We start from the raw sequence: 17308 nt of genomic DNA on the forward strand, positions 1-17308 counted from the left end.
AATATCTAGTTAACATTTTCTGAAATGAGTGCATTTCATAAAACAGTACAAAATAACATTTCTTCGAGCGGAATATTGCGTGCTATAGTTTATTAAGGTCTGTAAATAGAGATCAAGGGAGCTTTTAGTAAATACGAGATTCCGCGCGACAGGATCAAGCTGGGAAAAATTGCATTTGCACTTCAAACTATTAAGAAATAGTATCTGCAACAAAGGGCGACGCTTGCTTTGTGTAAGCGATTTTATTAATTTCCTGCCGTCCTGTACCTCGATATTAAGTGACTTTAAACTACTATCTCCTTCGCTGCCAATAGCAAAAGCTATATTGCAGCATTTGATTAAAATGTGAAACAAAAATTATTTTTTAACAAAAATTTAAGTTAGTTGTCAGAACAAGACAAAATTTAAATGGACCAACCGGAAATCACTAACTTTCAAATAAAAACGAATCATCTAATTCGGTTCATCAAAAGTTCTGAGATAACAAACCCAAAAAAAAATTCGAATTGAAAACTGTCGCTTTCTTTTGAAGTCGATGGAAAACTTGTTGAAAGATAGAAAATAATAACAACAAAATAACAAGTTTGATACGTTACGATCGTTGCTATGGCAACAGAAATATATTCTACAAAGTTCTCTCTATAAAGTTCGCCTAGCAACAGAAAATTATTTATTCCACGCCGCGCACAAAGTTCGCTGAGTACACTTAAATGCACATCGAGATGTAAACGGAAAATAGTTTCAATTATAACTTTGTTTCAATAAGTATTCGCTGAAGTAACAAGTGGGTCGTTATTATTTGCTTTTTAAATAACAATCGAATGACTTTATAAGCTTCTTCAATGAAACGAATAGATGTTGTTACAACTATTGTGCTGTGTATTGTATTTATTGCAAACTAGGCTATTGTTACGGTTTCGTTTGAGTTAAAATTAAATTAACAGTAGACTTTGTGCCTTTGTTCAATTAAAGGTTAAAGGTTAAACTTGCATAAAAGTTTGCGTAGTTTATGTTTAAAAGTATGATAACTAGATTTCCGCCCGCGGCTTCGCCTGCGTTTTCAAAGAAAAACCCGCATAGTTCCAGTTTCTGTAGAATTTTCGGGATAAAAAGTAGGCTATATCTTATTCGGGGTCTTCAGCTAGCTACATACAAAATTACATTGTGATCGGGTTCAGTAGTTTGCGTGAAAGTAACAAACATTAATCCATCCTCACATACTTTCGCATTTATAATAATAGTACTAGCGGTCCGCCCCGGTTTCGCCCGTGGTACCTACATGTTTAAACTATCCTATCTCTCAAGTTGGATCGAACTGCACCTGGTGTGCGAATTTTATTATAAGTGGTTTAGGAGTCCATTGAGGACAAACATTGTGACACGAGATTTATATATATTAAGATGATTACTGTCCCTTATAATTATCCATTATTTGAGTAATATAAGGTCATCTAAAACAACATTATTCACCAGAAACATTTTAATGAAAATAACGTTGCGTACAATCTTTCTCAGTAACGTTTTCACTATGCTCCAATAGGATAATAAAACAAACATGGACGATGCATATTAAAATCAGATTCCGTGAATCAAAATGTAATATGCTTTTACAATCAGTTTCAACTAGCAATAATATCGGTTCAGAGAAATATCTGTAATCTTCTGCAGTTTCGTTTTAATATAATTGATTGAAAATTAATATTCGATAGAGTAAATTCATTTCACTTTTGAGGAAAGCTCTTTGTTACAAAACGATGATTAAAAGTTTTCAGCATAACAATAATGAGTTTGAAAGAAAATTGCTTTGATTTAATACCTTTATTTAATTGACACTTAAAAAATAAACTTATTACACTAATGATTTTAGAAGTAAAAAATCACGTTCGAAATGTGGCTAATTGACACATTTTTCTTCAGTGCCTCTTTTTCGCTCACAATAGTTGAATCGTGCTATCTCACTTTGACGTATAATAGTGTGTGCGTTAGTGTGCCGATTTTGAAGATCGTTGTGGTGGTAACCTATTTACTTACAATATCATTAGACTACACTCAAGTTTTTTTTTGTTTACTAACTTGGCGCCCAGCAAGATGCACACAGGCTCCATGACGAACCGAACCAAAGCTGGTGGCTTCTGGAATGCCTTCAGCTCATTTATATCTGCCTTATTGAGAGCCTTGAGCGCGTTCTGAGCAGCTTCCATAGCCGGCATGGCTAGCGCAAGGTCCGCCTTGGCTTCGTCAGCTATCTGCTTCACTTCTTCAGCCTTTACCTATATTTATAGATATATAGATGTTAGTAGTCCATGTTATGATTTTAAGCATTTATAAAATGTAAAGGACAATGACTGTGTTGCGTTTGATATAACTGAGTTTGAAAAATTTATAATTATAGTTTTGTTATCCAATGTTCCGTTTTCACAACTCATCAGAAGAAATTTTGTTGCAAATTAAGTAATATAAAAGTACACTGAACTAAAGCATTTATTTGAATACTAAGAAAATACAAACTTTAGCCTCAGCTTCATCCTTCATGACAGCCTGCTTCACCTCGTCGGCTGCTTTTTGTTCCACTTTCAGGCGAGCCACTAGCGCCATGCCCTGGCATCAAATTTAGACAAATTTACTCTATTGTGTTTGGTTTTTGTTTATATTTGCTTTTAAATGAAATTATTTATCATTTAAAGACGAGATAAGTATTTCGAAAGCCTAAATTCTAAGCTTTAAGAATTCGATTTCCGTCATCACTTTTATAAGGGTCAAATTAAATGTGGGAAACGGTTCAACAAAACAGGATATCAACTTAAATATTATACCTATGTTTGTAATTTTATAATAGAATCCTGTAAAATAAATGTTTGAGATACAATCTCAATAGATTACTACCTAACATCAAATTCACAAGCCTTTATAATTTCAAAACAACACCGTATCGATCTCAATTAATTGAAACCGCAAAAGCAAAAGGAAAACCGCAATAATCCGGGCAGATACGAGAACGGAGAAATGCATTAAGCTCATTGTAAAATAAGACTACAAAAGCTTTTAATTTGAAACTCAATACATTACGAGATTATCTATCATATTTAATTTTTTATGGCATTTCTTTGTTCGCTGTACTAATATACGATATACGATATAATCCATACGAGTATAATGAATCCTATTGTACTTTTTGTGAGAGAATGCACATTTTAGGTTTTGTTTCCTATATTTTTCAATAGATGGCGCTACTTATTGTAAGTATCGAATACAATTTTCAGTTTCGTACGACGAAACAGAAAGTTGACACTTGTTGAGCAATATTTTGTAAGCAGAGAGCACGTGTAAATTTGCCGCACGTTAAGGGAAACATTTTCGTAAACTTCGTAACGTTGTTCAAGGGCGGTGTGAAATTTATTGTTGTTTTCATCAATTGGGAAATGAGGGTTGTACAATGTACAGTGTACACATACTTAGTATATTATTATATTACTAGCTGCTCCGCGCGGTTTCACCCCCGTGGCTCCACGCGTGTTGGTCGTAGCGTGATGATATATAGCCTATAGCCTAAATACATTAGGTGGTAACTATATAATGATAGGTATATATCAATCAAACATTTATTTATTCATTTATTATATTTGGCATATTATAGTAGCAACTGTTTATTTATCGAAAATAAATCAATATAATTTTCATTATTCATAATATTATTACTGCTGCAAGAGGTATACTAAAACAATGTTATAAAACCGCTATGAAACTGCATTATAATATAAACTTATGTTTATAATATCTACTAACCCGCACTAGGCCGACAATGCTGATTATGGTATAAACTATAAAGCTTCCTAGAGCTTATGTGCGCTTTGCGGTGCGTAAGTAAATTTTATATTGCGTATATAAATAGAGTTATTAACCATTATTTCTTTACACTTGAATGAGTTAATAAACTGTTCAAATCAAAAAAATAACTCATAGATTTAAAAACCTACAAATATTCTGTAAATTAACAGTACGTATGTCTAATAAAAAATAGGAGATAGATATGAATTTATAGGAGATAGTTTTCAAAGCGTAGAGATGAAACAATCAGAGCCAAACAATGCAATTTAAATATCGCAACGCATAAATATTCATCCATATCAAACAGTGCAATTATTAAGCCTTTCACATTCATTAGTTCGGCTTCCGAACTATTGCTATCTACTTAGCAGTCAGCGGCAAAGGTCTGTAATCGAATAGTCTCATTAAACAACATTCATAGTTCTGGTTTACTATTTTGTCTTATAGCAGTATTATATCCAGTGTAGGAAAGTGATGGCGCTATACATCCTGTATAGCGCTGTCTTTTTTCCACACTGGAAATAGTACTGCTTTAAGACTGATGGTATGGGGACTGACGTTCTAGTGCAATGATTGCGTAGGATTCACGAAAACAATACGCATCATTTAATCTTCGTGTGTGGAATCTGCGTGAACAAATAAGCCTCTATTTGTAACGCAAGCACGTTCGAAAACATTTAATATTTCATTTTTCATATTAAACAAATAATATTTCTTGTATATGCTCATTTATTGTATTTCAATACTCTAGACTAGAAAATAGAATTAAACAGAAACTAATCAGTGCGAACATAAAGTAACATTTTGTTATATTCATATCAAATTTGATTACACATTTCGCTGAATAAAATTCAATTCACTATTCTCGTGAATAAAAATGTAACTAGATATTCGTGTCCAATTTTCTACGACAAACGTAGCCAGTGGCTACGGGAGGTGGAGCGTAGCGTCCGTAGCGTCCGTAGCGACACAACAAAGATTTGAAAAGAAATTATATTTCATTCAATATGTTTCTATATTTATCCTTGTGCTTATGAAAATGTAGCTACAGAATCTTATTTTCGTGTGAACTAGCCACTCTGAATTTTGAATTTTCAAACATTTGAATTGTTGCTTCTTTCCTGACAAGAAATATTATTATATTGCTAATGAAGCTACAAAAATATACTATATTTTCAAATGAATTGGACTTTGATTGAATGTTTAAATGATAATAAGGAAGAAGGTTGGCTTGTAGCTTTCCGTCAATTTATAAAATTCAATATAGTCCTGTCCTTTCACTAAAGCTACAAAAATGTATCATATTTTCACATAAGATAGCCAATTGGGTTTTGATTGAGTTTGGAAATGATATAAAATCGCTTTGAAGCTTTTTCCCTTCAAGTAATAAAATTAAATATTATTAACTGTCCGTGAATTGCCCCTGAAGCTATAAAAATGCAAGGTTATGATTTAATTTCGAAATTATTGGCATCCATGTTGATATGAAATGGTAGTATGTTTTTTACGGTAAGTTTCAACAGAGTGTGGGCTTAACATGATTGAAACCGAGATAACAATATTATCAAGAATAGCATACAAGCTGAAAATAGTGTAACTCAATAAACTTTCACTTCTACGCAATATTAGTATTCTATACATTGTCAAAAACAAGGGTATCAAACATTTATTAAATGAACGAAATATATTATTGGCTTTAAATAATTTTTAAATTTGAAATTTCAAGTATTTGTGTTCAATTTCATATTTTATTACGCCTTTTTGTGCGTAAATGTATGAAGTGTTTGTGTTGTTTGTATTGGTGCAAATAAAGTGTTATCATTCATGCATACAAATTATATTCTTTAAAGATCACAAAAAAGTCGAATACTTATGTAGAATTGATTCAAATTTCGTTATCATATATAACCTATTATCCTTTATACATATACTCATACCATATATACACGTTAAGGCAGAAACTGTACAACTAAACTTTGCAAATGAATTCATACAATATGTTATCTTGCATACACAAAATCGACTCATACACGCTCAATATACCTAGATATCTTCTCAAAATCGAATATCTACTCACACACGCACAACTCAGATACTCATATTCAATTGTGTTCTAGTGTGCATCGTTTTCAATAAGCGGGCCCCGAAACAGGTCGGGTGGCTGCATCCGCCGGCCATATTGTATACAATTCTATTGCACATTCATATCCGGTCCAATATAGGTGAAGTCCCGTGTCCCCTATGTATCGGGCAGATGCTTTATTCATACATCTATTTCACACATCGATTTTCTTAGGGACATTAAGTAGGTGATCAGCCTACTGTGCCTGCCTGTTAACCACTGTACCAAGGAGACGGTCCAATATGCGCGTCGATTATCGTGGGATGCTTTGTAATACGCTCCAGGAAGCCGGGTGTCAAATGATAGAGTATTGCAACTTATGTATATAGGGTTAAAGTGTAATTTACGTAAACAAAGCCGAGTGTTTGTGTTATATCACGTGATTACAAATAAACAAATTGCTAGGCGTCTTTCTATTAATTTGTTCTAACTGTTTTTTTAACTATAAATAAATAATTAGATTTATAAAGACAATGCGAGAGAATAATACACGTGCGTTGAATTCTTATTCATGAAAGAATACATGAAATGTGGTCATATAAGAACCGCAACAATAAGAAGCCGACCTATGCTACGAATGTAAACAATAATAACTGCTTTTATTTCTGACTGTACATGTATAAGTTATAAGAAATTGCTGAGACGATGTATGTAAATAATAATAAAATATTTATGTAATTCTCACAACATTGGAAAAAAAAATATCAATTACGAATGAGAATAGCATTTTGAGATACAGTTAGTGCCGAACGAACCAACGAACGAAACGAAGAGAAGTCTGAATGTCCGTATAACTTCCGAACAACGGCATAAAATTGGATGTTTATTATTTTTGTGTCAGGAAAACTTGCATATTATTTATTGCTTAATAAAAGATTATGGTAATTGAGCCAAGCGGTTTGTAAATATGAAGAAAAATAAGAAAAATATGAATTTTCAAGAATTAAGAAACATAAAACTTAGTTGGAAAAGTACACGAGCTACGTAGCGGTTGCGTAGCAATGTACACGTGTAGCCGCGTAGCAGAAAGGTTAATTTTATTTTACACGCGTAGCTTGAAGCTTCGTAGCCGTGTAGCTGCGTAGCATGTTAACAGTTTCTTTTGTATCCAGCGCTTTCGTTGTGACTATTAGTAAATTCATCCTATCTATAATTATCCTCCATTAAAAAATGAGTTTCACTAATAAAATTATAATTGTTTTCATAAATAAAAAAGTTTTGTACTTGAGTTTGAGCATAAAAATTAAATAAGAAATCTTGAACATTCTTTTAGTAATATCAAAATATATGTATATCCCGTTAGTTATTTTTCAAGTCAAGAATAAAATTATGGACTAATTTTACACGCGATAAATAGTCTTCCTTCATTTAGAAGGTCATTTGGTCCGTGAAACAACGTGTACGTGGAATACAACTTCTACTACATACATTTTCGTTTCATCACCAACATATACACTACAATAATAATTGCTAAAAATGTGTTTTAAAAATCCATTCGATGGTCGCAATGATTATATTTCTTGCTTTTGCTACCCATTATCCCTTGACCGGTAGAGTCAGCAATATAAGGCATATTTTTTTAAATATTTTAATTATTACGTAATTTGTAACCTAGTTTAGTGGCCCAACTTGTAGGGCAGTTCGTGACCTCATATACATCATACGCAGTTTGTAAGGTCGGGTATATAATCCCGGCTCTTCTGGCCAATTAATATAATAACTTCACTTTGTTTGTTTGCGTGTTATGTAATGTAAAACATTATGCACCTAAATTATAAAGGCTTATATGATGTGTTGTTTAATCGAAAAAAAACATTGTAATTAATCAATAGGACGGTGTTTTTTCCTAACTTAAAATCAATATAGAATTTGAAGATACTTGTGAGAAACCTTACATACTTTTTAGTTAAACATAAAGACGATACTGTGGAAAAAAGAAAAAAAAATATTCGTATTAATTCATAACAATTTTTTTATTCTTCTGTGTTATGTTCTTAGTCTAAAAATTGTTGTGTTGTGCTGATGTACGTTCTCGCCTTTAGCTAAACGTTTGTCTATATATCTAATACCGCAACTTGAACGAACCTCTTCAGCTTTCTTGGCGAGAATCGGCTCCATGTCTCGCACCTGTTGCTCCATCACGCCCACCACTTCGTACGTCTCGTATAATTTCTGTGGAGTTTACAAAATGCATTAACACAAAAGAACAGATTAAAAAAATATATAAAAATATGTAGTTTATTAATGGCTGAAAAACAAAACAAAAAAATGTGTATTTTATAGTAGCGGGAATATGCTGGTTGAAAATAAAAAGGAACGCGAAAGAAAAAAAAAAACAAATGAATTTGAATTTGGAAAACTTCTACATAATAAAAAAATTACAAGCGTTGTTCCAATTTGGCTATCAGAACAAAGACAAGCCTGTTTATTGTCATTGATTATTATATAATTGCTAAAATATTTTCGCTAATTTCCTTTCATTTTCCCAAGGACTTTTTTTCGTTCCCATTTTTTAAATTATTATCCTAATCCAACAAACCAAAATTATTAATAGTTAGTGGAGTAACTAACACGATTTTTATTAAATATATCATTATTGTTAATTGTAGATACAAGGTACAAAATAAATAAATAAATTTAACATGGATGGAAGTTGGAATAGCATCCAGAAATATGCATACGTCCATTAGCTAACAGACTGCAATAGATACAGTCTGATTGTGACAAGGTAATTATACTAATAGCTTCCCGCGGCTTTGTTCGCGCGTCCTTCAAGCGACAGCCTTCATAGCATTACCATTTAGTTCAATTTATAGAATGAAACAAAATTTTTAATTAGAAAAGCCCATGTTCTTCTAAAAGGATCAATGTTTGTATGCATTCAAGTCAAATGTATTTTTTCTTTTGAATGTTTTTGCATATGAAAATTTTAATAAATCTCCAAATTATTTCAAATTAATAAAGATTAAACAATGTTAGTTTTATTAATTAAATTCTTCACACAATAAAGTTTAGTCAATAATGAAATATTCTATAACTTGGTAATTTAATATCCTTTACAATTAGTCTGGCTTGCGCGTTGCTGTAAATGAGAAAGGAATTTCATTTGCATAAGATTCTTGGAAAAATGTTTTATATGAAAGTTAATGCTTAGTAATGTTAACTTTAATTATTAAAACACAGGAAGATCGCTGTTTTTTAGAGATTTTGTGAACCTTTTTTTAATTAATAAATAAATAAACTATAAATAAATAAATTAAGTTCTTTGAATTTTTCGATAATAGGTACTGGATAAAACCGCATTTTAAGCAACTTAATTTCATACATTAATTAAAATCAACCTGCGTTCCACACATTCTTTGCTCAACTTCACTTACAATATAGACCGGGAGATACTGACACAAAATTTCGAGTCATTTGTAACAAGGATGGCGGTTCTACAGGGGTCTTAGTACGCAATGACAAAAAGAAAAATGATGGTGTGAACGCTGGTACCGGTGGCTTAGTCGCGTGGGCGTTTGTCGAACTCGTCGGAAAAATAGCGAAAGTCAAACGATTTGTAACACAAAAATTTTAGAATTTACCGATAGCCCATAAAAAAGAAGTAGGCGGTAGTGTCATGCCATACTTTTCCGGTGTGACTTACAGCCCGCCATACCGACGCAAATGTGTTGATTTAAAAAAAAACAATTCAACCATTTGTACCAGGCTAACATTTGCACAGGTAACCATCGTCGTCTAGCCATTTACGAAAATCACCATACCATACTTTTCGGACGATTCCAAATGGTCGCCATACCGCCGAAAATCTGCAAAAATTTTTTTTTTCGCCAAACTTTTTGTACCAGTATTGCATTTAGATTTTTGGAGAGTATTTGATAAAATGTGACCATTATTATATTTGCCATACTTCTTGTAGGGGGAAAAAGTGCTGCCATACTTCATAAATAAATTTATTATTAATTTATAGAAGTGAAGATTTCTACCACCTAGATCTTTGAAATTTTGTATTTATATTTGTTGAACCTCAAACTTATAGGAAAGATTAATGCCATACTGTTACAAATCGTTCAAAATACGAATAAAATCATACAATAAAAAAAAATCTTACACACATTCGCCACCTCCCACAGGTATGGCATTATCACACTTCTATTTATAATCATTCAGGAGTTGTTGAAAAAAAAATTTAGGGTGTTACAAATGGTTCGGCGAAAAAAAAAATTTGCAGATTTTCGGCGGTATGGCGACCATTTGGAATCGTCCGAAAAGTATGGCATGGCGATTTTCGTAAATGGCTGCACGACGATGGTTACCTGTGCAAAAGTTAGCCTGGTACAAATGGTTGAATTGTTTTTTTTAAATCAACACATTCGCGTCGGTATGGCGGGCTGTAAGTCACACCGGAAAAGTATGGCATGACACTACCGCCTACTTCTTTTTTATGGGCTATCGGTAAATTCTAAAATTTTTGTGTTACAAATCGTTTGACTTCGCTATTTTTCCGACGAGTTCGACTAACGCCCACGCGACTAAGCCGCCGGTACCAGCGTTCACACCATCGTTTTTCTTTTTGTCATTGCGTACTAAGACCCCTGTAGAACCGCCATCCTGTTACAAATGACTCGAAATTTTCTGTCAGTATCTCCCGGTCTAATACTGTGAAGTAAACATTAAATAATTATTCTCGAAATTCTGTTTTGAAAACAAACGTTTATTTTGACGAAAAAATTACAGTGGATTTAAAAATGATACAGGGTGGGTCGCGGAAGAATTACAACCAATACCCGCGGCCCCATCATTAAAGCGGCTCGACGGAACACAGTGGGGTTTTAGTCGGTAAGAATCCGACATAACCCACGGCTCCTTCCCCGGGGGCAGTGGGTATCTCTGGAAGATTTCCCTACTATAAAAAAAAGGGTGGATACCATGATGTCTCGTAGCAGTATTACTTCCAGTGTGAGAAAATGACGGCGCTAGACGACCAATATAGCGTTGTCAGTTTTCCAAACTGGAAATAATACTGCTACAAGACATCATGGTACGGGGACAGGAGTTGTTATTATGTGAAGATGCTGTCACATACAGTCTATTGTTACCGTTATGTAGGTCAGTGTGGACTTACAGCATGTTATTGACATGTTCATTTTATAAAAATAACATGATATTACAAAAGCTTTGTTTAGGGTATTTGATTACGTATGTTGGTGATAAATATGCTATGAATGGTGATAAAAATGTTAACGAAAGGATACAGGAAAAATTTGCGCCATTATGTCTATAATTTGAGAATGGCAAGACCAACGTTACTCAGTCCTAGTCCTTTTTTGTTGTTGTTTGTTTTTTCTCATTCAGAAAATCAGAGCAAAAAATTGGCTATTTTATAACATTTATGAAAAAATTGAATGTTGAAGGAAAAGAGGTCATAATATCTTTGTTTTACATAGGTAATTTTTATAAAATTATTTGTTTGATATTTATAAAATCATTTGTAATCTTCCGCTTGTAGTTTGCGGAAGTGAACAATTAATACTTGTTTCATAGACTTAACAATGAAAAGCGAAACCACATGTTGAGCTTGACTTTGACTGGCACATTCATATGTTCCAGATTGCAATAGTGAAATTTCCTTGCGGCTAATTATTCAAAGACTAGATTGGATAAAACTGATTCAAATCTCACAAGAGATAGATTTAACTATCAATAATCTTTATATGTATATAAAAATGAATCGCAAAATGTGTTGGTAAGCGCATAACTCGAGAATGGCTGAACCGATTTCGATAATTATTTTTTTATTATATTTCTTGAAGTACGAGGATGGTTTTTATGTAGAGAAAACGTAAATATGTACCACGGGCGAAGCCGGGGCGGACCGCTAGTATATTATACAGATGGTTTCACCGTTCGTTCGTTAACCTTTTACGAGCAAATGAAATTTTTTTTTTAAACAATATTTAAAATGGAATTGTTATTGTATGTAACTGCAATATTGACGGAATAAGTGCGATTAAACTCGATCCAACAATGTGCTATTAATTTTGAAATGCGTATTTTGGTATTTTGGTTGAAAAATGTTAGGTTATACAAATAAAATGGACAATGCTTAAGTTATTTATGAGATTACTATATTTTAATATGCGATACATAAAATTTCATACATATATTTGAATGCACAAAAATAAAATATATGTACTTCTAGTTATATAAAACTATATTTTCATACTATGCCCGTTTAAATGTTCTTATTTAAAAGTTTAATATCGAAAAGTCAACAACACAGTAGTGTAGCGCGGGCTTTCGTCGCCTGGGGCCTAATGGAAACACGCCGACCCTTGCTTTTTATAAACTACATATCATTTATATACTTTACTTGCTGCTCCGCGCGGTTTCACCCCCGTGGCTCCACCCCTGTTGGTCGTAGCGTTATCATATATAGCCTATAACCTTCCTCGATAAATGGGCTATCTAACACCGAAAGAATTTTTCAAATCGGACCAGTAGTTCCCGAGATTAGCGCGTTCAAACAAACAAACAAACAAACAAACACACAAACAAACAAACAAACTCTTCAGCTTTATAATATTAGTATAGATATAATGATATAATATACAAAATTCACGTCATACATCAGAAATGCCCAGGAAAATAAATTATAAATATTCTAACATCTACTTTCATATTACAAGTATTTATAATTTAAAATATAATAACCACTTAGATTTTGATATACTTATTATTCTAAAAAAACATTTTTTTTCCATTTTCAGCCCTTTTGTCGCCCCCTTTCATATACCGCCCGGATTCCCCGGCTCCAGCTACGCCACTGCTACAACATAATTCTTTTTTTTTATTCTAGATAGGGAAGCGCTTGACCACAATCTCGCCTGATGGAAAGCTAAGATGCGGTCTAAGATGGTACGCGCTTCCCTAGTAGGTACCCGTTCACTCTAAGCTTGAAGACCCCCATATTGTACTCGTCGGGGAACATAATATTCCTTTCTGTTCTCTCGTAGTTTCAACCGCGCACAAAACGCTACGTTTGACGCTCAGTTTTCAACTATTTTCATTTCAAATTTCATCATTCCATCATAAAGTTAGAGCTTTTCATTGACTATGTACCGACTATATTAGTAAGGATTACAATAGGATTATGTATTTTCTATTTGCTTATATGCTATAATATGCAAAACATTTATTACAGACATACTTTAATTAACATTTTTTTAACTTCCAATAATTCTTGAATTTCTCTTAAAATGAAAACTTAAAAGTTATTTCGTATTCCCACGTTATGCGATAGTTAATACCTTTTCTGCCTCTTCGTCTCGTACAAACTTAAAGAAGTATAGCCCCATGAACAGACTAATGCGTGCTTTCAATAAGATTAATATAAATAATGATGTTGACATCTTTCACGACTCATTTTGGTCCTTCAAGAATAAAATTATCAAAATTATCTCTATGGACACTGTTGTTTAATTCCTGTAATAATGTAATTGAATTCCTATAATTATTTTTGACAATATTGTTTTCACATTGCTCTATATCTGACATGTTTTTTTTTTTTTCTGTGTATAATTATTTAAATTAAATACTTAATTCAATCCAATTCTCAAGTAATGCTGTATGTACCTGTAATTAGTAGCCAATTCAGATTAAGACTTTATGTACGATTACTTATATAATGTTACAAATTGAGTTACTGTTGGTGCATCTATAAATAAATAAATAAATAAAAATTAATTAAAATTTCAATTTTATTTTATATCGAAATATTGCATTAATAGTTCCCAGTATAGTAGATGGTCAAAGAAGGGAGGGACGCCTACTCATATTCTATAAATATGTATAAATTTTGTTATTTTAAGGGTATTTACAAAATTTTAATAAAAACTTAGCTTAGGCTCGCAACTTCCCCTGGTACACAGATAAAAGTAGGTAATATATTGACACTATTATCTAGAATTGATATTGGAAGAGAGAGCAAAAAACATCTATCCAAACATCCAAACATCCACATGCAAACGAATAACTTATAAAGCAATTGGGTTGCTGAGTAACATTCATACATACATCCAACCATCCAAACATCCACACTCAAACTATTACCTTATAAAATGATTGAGTAACATCACACCATCCACAAACTACAAGTATACATACATGCAACCCGCAGGATATCCTGTCCCTTCCGCGTATAATGTCCTGCTGCTTGCGGTCCAAGAGGCCCAGATATAGCTTCAACAGGTCCAGGTAACTGCTCGGCGTGGTGTAGAAGTGGCGACGCATCTCCTCGTACAGCCGGTCGGTCATTATGTCCACGTCCTGTGTTTGTGTGATGGTTGATATCAAAATGAACGTGTGCCGAGTACACGTGTCAGAAGTGAAACTTCTTTGCCAAAGTTTAAAGACCGATGGAGTAAGGCGACTATTTTGGTAATCGTCGCTTTACTCCATGACGTGACGGTATTGCATTGGTGTAAATTTTACTCTCAACGCTCCTAAAGAAGTTTCACTTCAAAAATTATTACTGTGTGGTGTAAAATGTTCTTCTGTTGTAGCGTGTTATTTGAAGATTTACTTAAATCCTCTATTATTTAGGTGGTTCGATATCAGACACTTTTGTAATTCTAATTATTTTATTTTCAAATTGATTGAATAGTGTTGATTTAAAACTAATTAAGCCGTCATGCTCTAGTCGAACAGTAAGTTGTTTTTTCAAATTATATAGTTTATATTATGATAGCTGAGTACTACTAGCTTCACTGGTTTTTACGTTTACCTCATACGATTTATCGCTTTTCCAAATTTTATGTTGAACGAAAATTAATTATCCATCTAACATTTAGAGCTAGCGCACACGAGCAACTTTGTCTCCGCAACTATTTTGTCTCTCCCATCAATTTGTATGGGGAGTTGCGTCGCTACGTGCGCGCACTTTCATACTAGCCCATAGGTGGGAGAGACAAAATAGTTGCGGAGACAAAATAGTTGCGGAGACAAAGTTGCTCGTGCGCGCTCGCTCTTATAAGTAGGATTATAAAATAATGATATAACAATTAAATATTGTTACGCATTCGGTGTTCTGTTTGTGTGGTTTTGCGGTGACTCGAAAAGCATTTACCGCGCTGCATGATACGCTGCGAATGACCGCTCTCGTAATGATGTTAGAAATTCCATGATTTTCATGTTCATTAATACAAACAAATTATGATAATAATAGCACTTAGAAACATAGGCTTCTGGTTAATTGTTCAACCACATGTTGAGCCCGTGTTTATTGTTGTTTCATGAGTAGGTTTTCATTTTAAATGAATATGTTTTTACTTCTTTCTTTTTTAATATGAAAATAGTATTATCATAAGTTTCTCAGATTCCTCTACATTTATGTACAAACAAATATGGTTCGTTATTAAGATTTTTGCGCTAGTTAAGATACCTATGTGTGATCTTACCTATGTGTTAAATGTTTATCATTTTTCTACGATCAAGATTTCAATGATTGACTGATTTTCTTAAGATGTGGTGTAGGTCAATAGGGATAAAATCATTTGTTTTAACGGTCATTCTAGTTGCGGCTAGACATCGTTTTATAAGGTAAAATTTATTAATTACCTATTGAAAACAAAGCTTAATAAATTCCCTTTTTAGTTTTCCACATTTCATTTCCCCTATTTACCTGATGCATAGTTACACATAGCATGGATATCTTGTCGATTATGTCTTGGTCGCCGAGCGGCTGGAGGCACTGCTGCGCGACAGAGAGCAGCGCCTCTGGTGGCCATTTTGTGAACCAATCTATCGTGCAACAGTTCACCAGGGACGGGAACATGCGGCAGCGACGACTGGAATGTAATGTGGGTTAACAAGGAGAATATTATTTAAAGAAAAGGGAGTGATTTAAATAAAAGGGGAGGAACAAAACTTCAATACTAATTTTAACTCGAGTAGTTAGATAAATAGTAGATTGCGAAATATATCGATTTAAGGATGATTCACGTTACCAGGCCGTGCCCCAGCCATAGTGACCCACTATCAAACATTATTGTTTACTTTTTGTATGAAGTGATTCACGCATGACGGTAGCTCGCATGGGGTCCGGATGGGGCACGTCGTTGAAATATCGATGGATATTGTTAATCATTCTTTACTCTTGGCAACTTTAGAGTCCTGCGTAAGTATAAACCAGTATAAACGTAGCCGAAAGTAATCATTCTAAATATTACAATGAATTAAGATTTAAACCTTGTGAATATAGATTTAAAATTTCTCAATCATACATAATCTACAGTTCAATTTTTATTACATCGATTTCTATAGCTCTCATCATATGAGCGCAAATTTACGAGCACTTTCAATTAGTTTTAGCGTTTGAAAAACTTTACTGGAGATATTATAGCCAGGAAGATATTGTGTCAAAATTGAAAACCGTTTCCTCTTTCGATTTACATATATTTTTTTCCGCTTGTAGATAGATTCTAATTGAATTAATTAATTAGAATTTTTGTTTCTTTGACAAAACAATTGAACCGGTTTGGATAATTATTTTATCAGCAGAATTCAATGAGATAGAGGCTATTTTCGGACGGATCTGGTACGAGCGACTAATGATTAGGAACGGTATTATGGAGTCTTAAAAAATACCTGAAAATTACTATATATTTTTGTGAATATTATGTTTTATAATTGACTCAAAATCGTGTCGAACTGGTCTAAACAGATACCCTGTGCATATTCGAAAGGAATTTCTAGTTCGGTCACCCCAAAAGCTTTTCTAAGAAAGTTCCCCAAATTTGGCAACTTCTTGGTCTTTTTGTGCCGAAATATACTCATAAATCGGTATTCAGTAGGTATTATTAGATTTTAAGATAAACTGGACGTAGTTAAAGTTGACACTAGTATTATTAAGTGTTTTATTTTGAATAATACTATATAAAAAAATAATAGAAATGTATAAAGCTCATAAAAATCATGTATAAATTAATAAGGTAATTATTGTGTGTTTTTAAAATAAACGTATTAAAACTCTTGTATTATTTATTTACTACCCACAACGACCCTAATATGATTAATGCCTCTTGATTATGGTATACATGTGAAGATGTCATTCAACAAGATCGTAAATAAATTAATTTTCTATAATTTTGTATTTTAAACTTTTCATCGCAAACTGTAAATAAGTTCAGATAACACAAAGATAATTAATAAATAAAAGAGATTCTCATATTGCTCTACGTAAATTAAATATTTAAAATAATTATTTAATTTAAATCCCAATCAATATTAAATGCACTATATGCAGTCTCGTATTATTCCAGGAATAGATATTAAGCAGAAAATCGATGGCGGCCGCCGCGC

The 17308-nt window shown here is 33.0% G+C and overlaps 1 protein-coding gene across 1 annotated transcript in view; it reads right to left on the bottom strand.

Moving 5' to 3' along the window:
- The window catches only part of Dhc16F (Dynein heavy chain at 16F), a 103882-nt gene that overhangs the window by 43051 nt on the left and 43523 nt on the right, over nt 1-17308 (bottom strand). The window contains exons 43-47 of the mRNA XM_089699995.1: nt 15630-15795; nt 14114-14275; nt 8033-8119; nt 2509-2598; nt 2074-2270 (exon numbers count right to left, since the gene is read on the bottom strand). Coding sequence (XP_089556121.1) covers nt 2074-2270; nt 2509-2598; nt 8033-8119; nt 14114-14275; nt 15630-15795 — 702 coding nt within the window. The remainder of the gene's footprint in view (nt 1-2073; nt 2271-2508; nt 2599-8032; nt 8120-14113; nt 14276-15629; nt 15796-17308) is intronic.

This window comes from Colias philodice, chromosome 1, assembly GCF_061535455.1.
Source record: "Colias philodice isolate Cphi_HAF_F1 chromosome 1, ilColPhil1 Martin Lab GWU primary, whole genome shotgun sequence".
Lineage (NCBI taxonomy): Eukaryota > Metazoa > Arthropoda > Insecta > Lepidoptera > Pieridae > Colias > Colias philodice.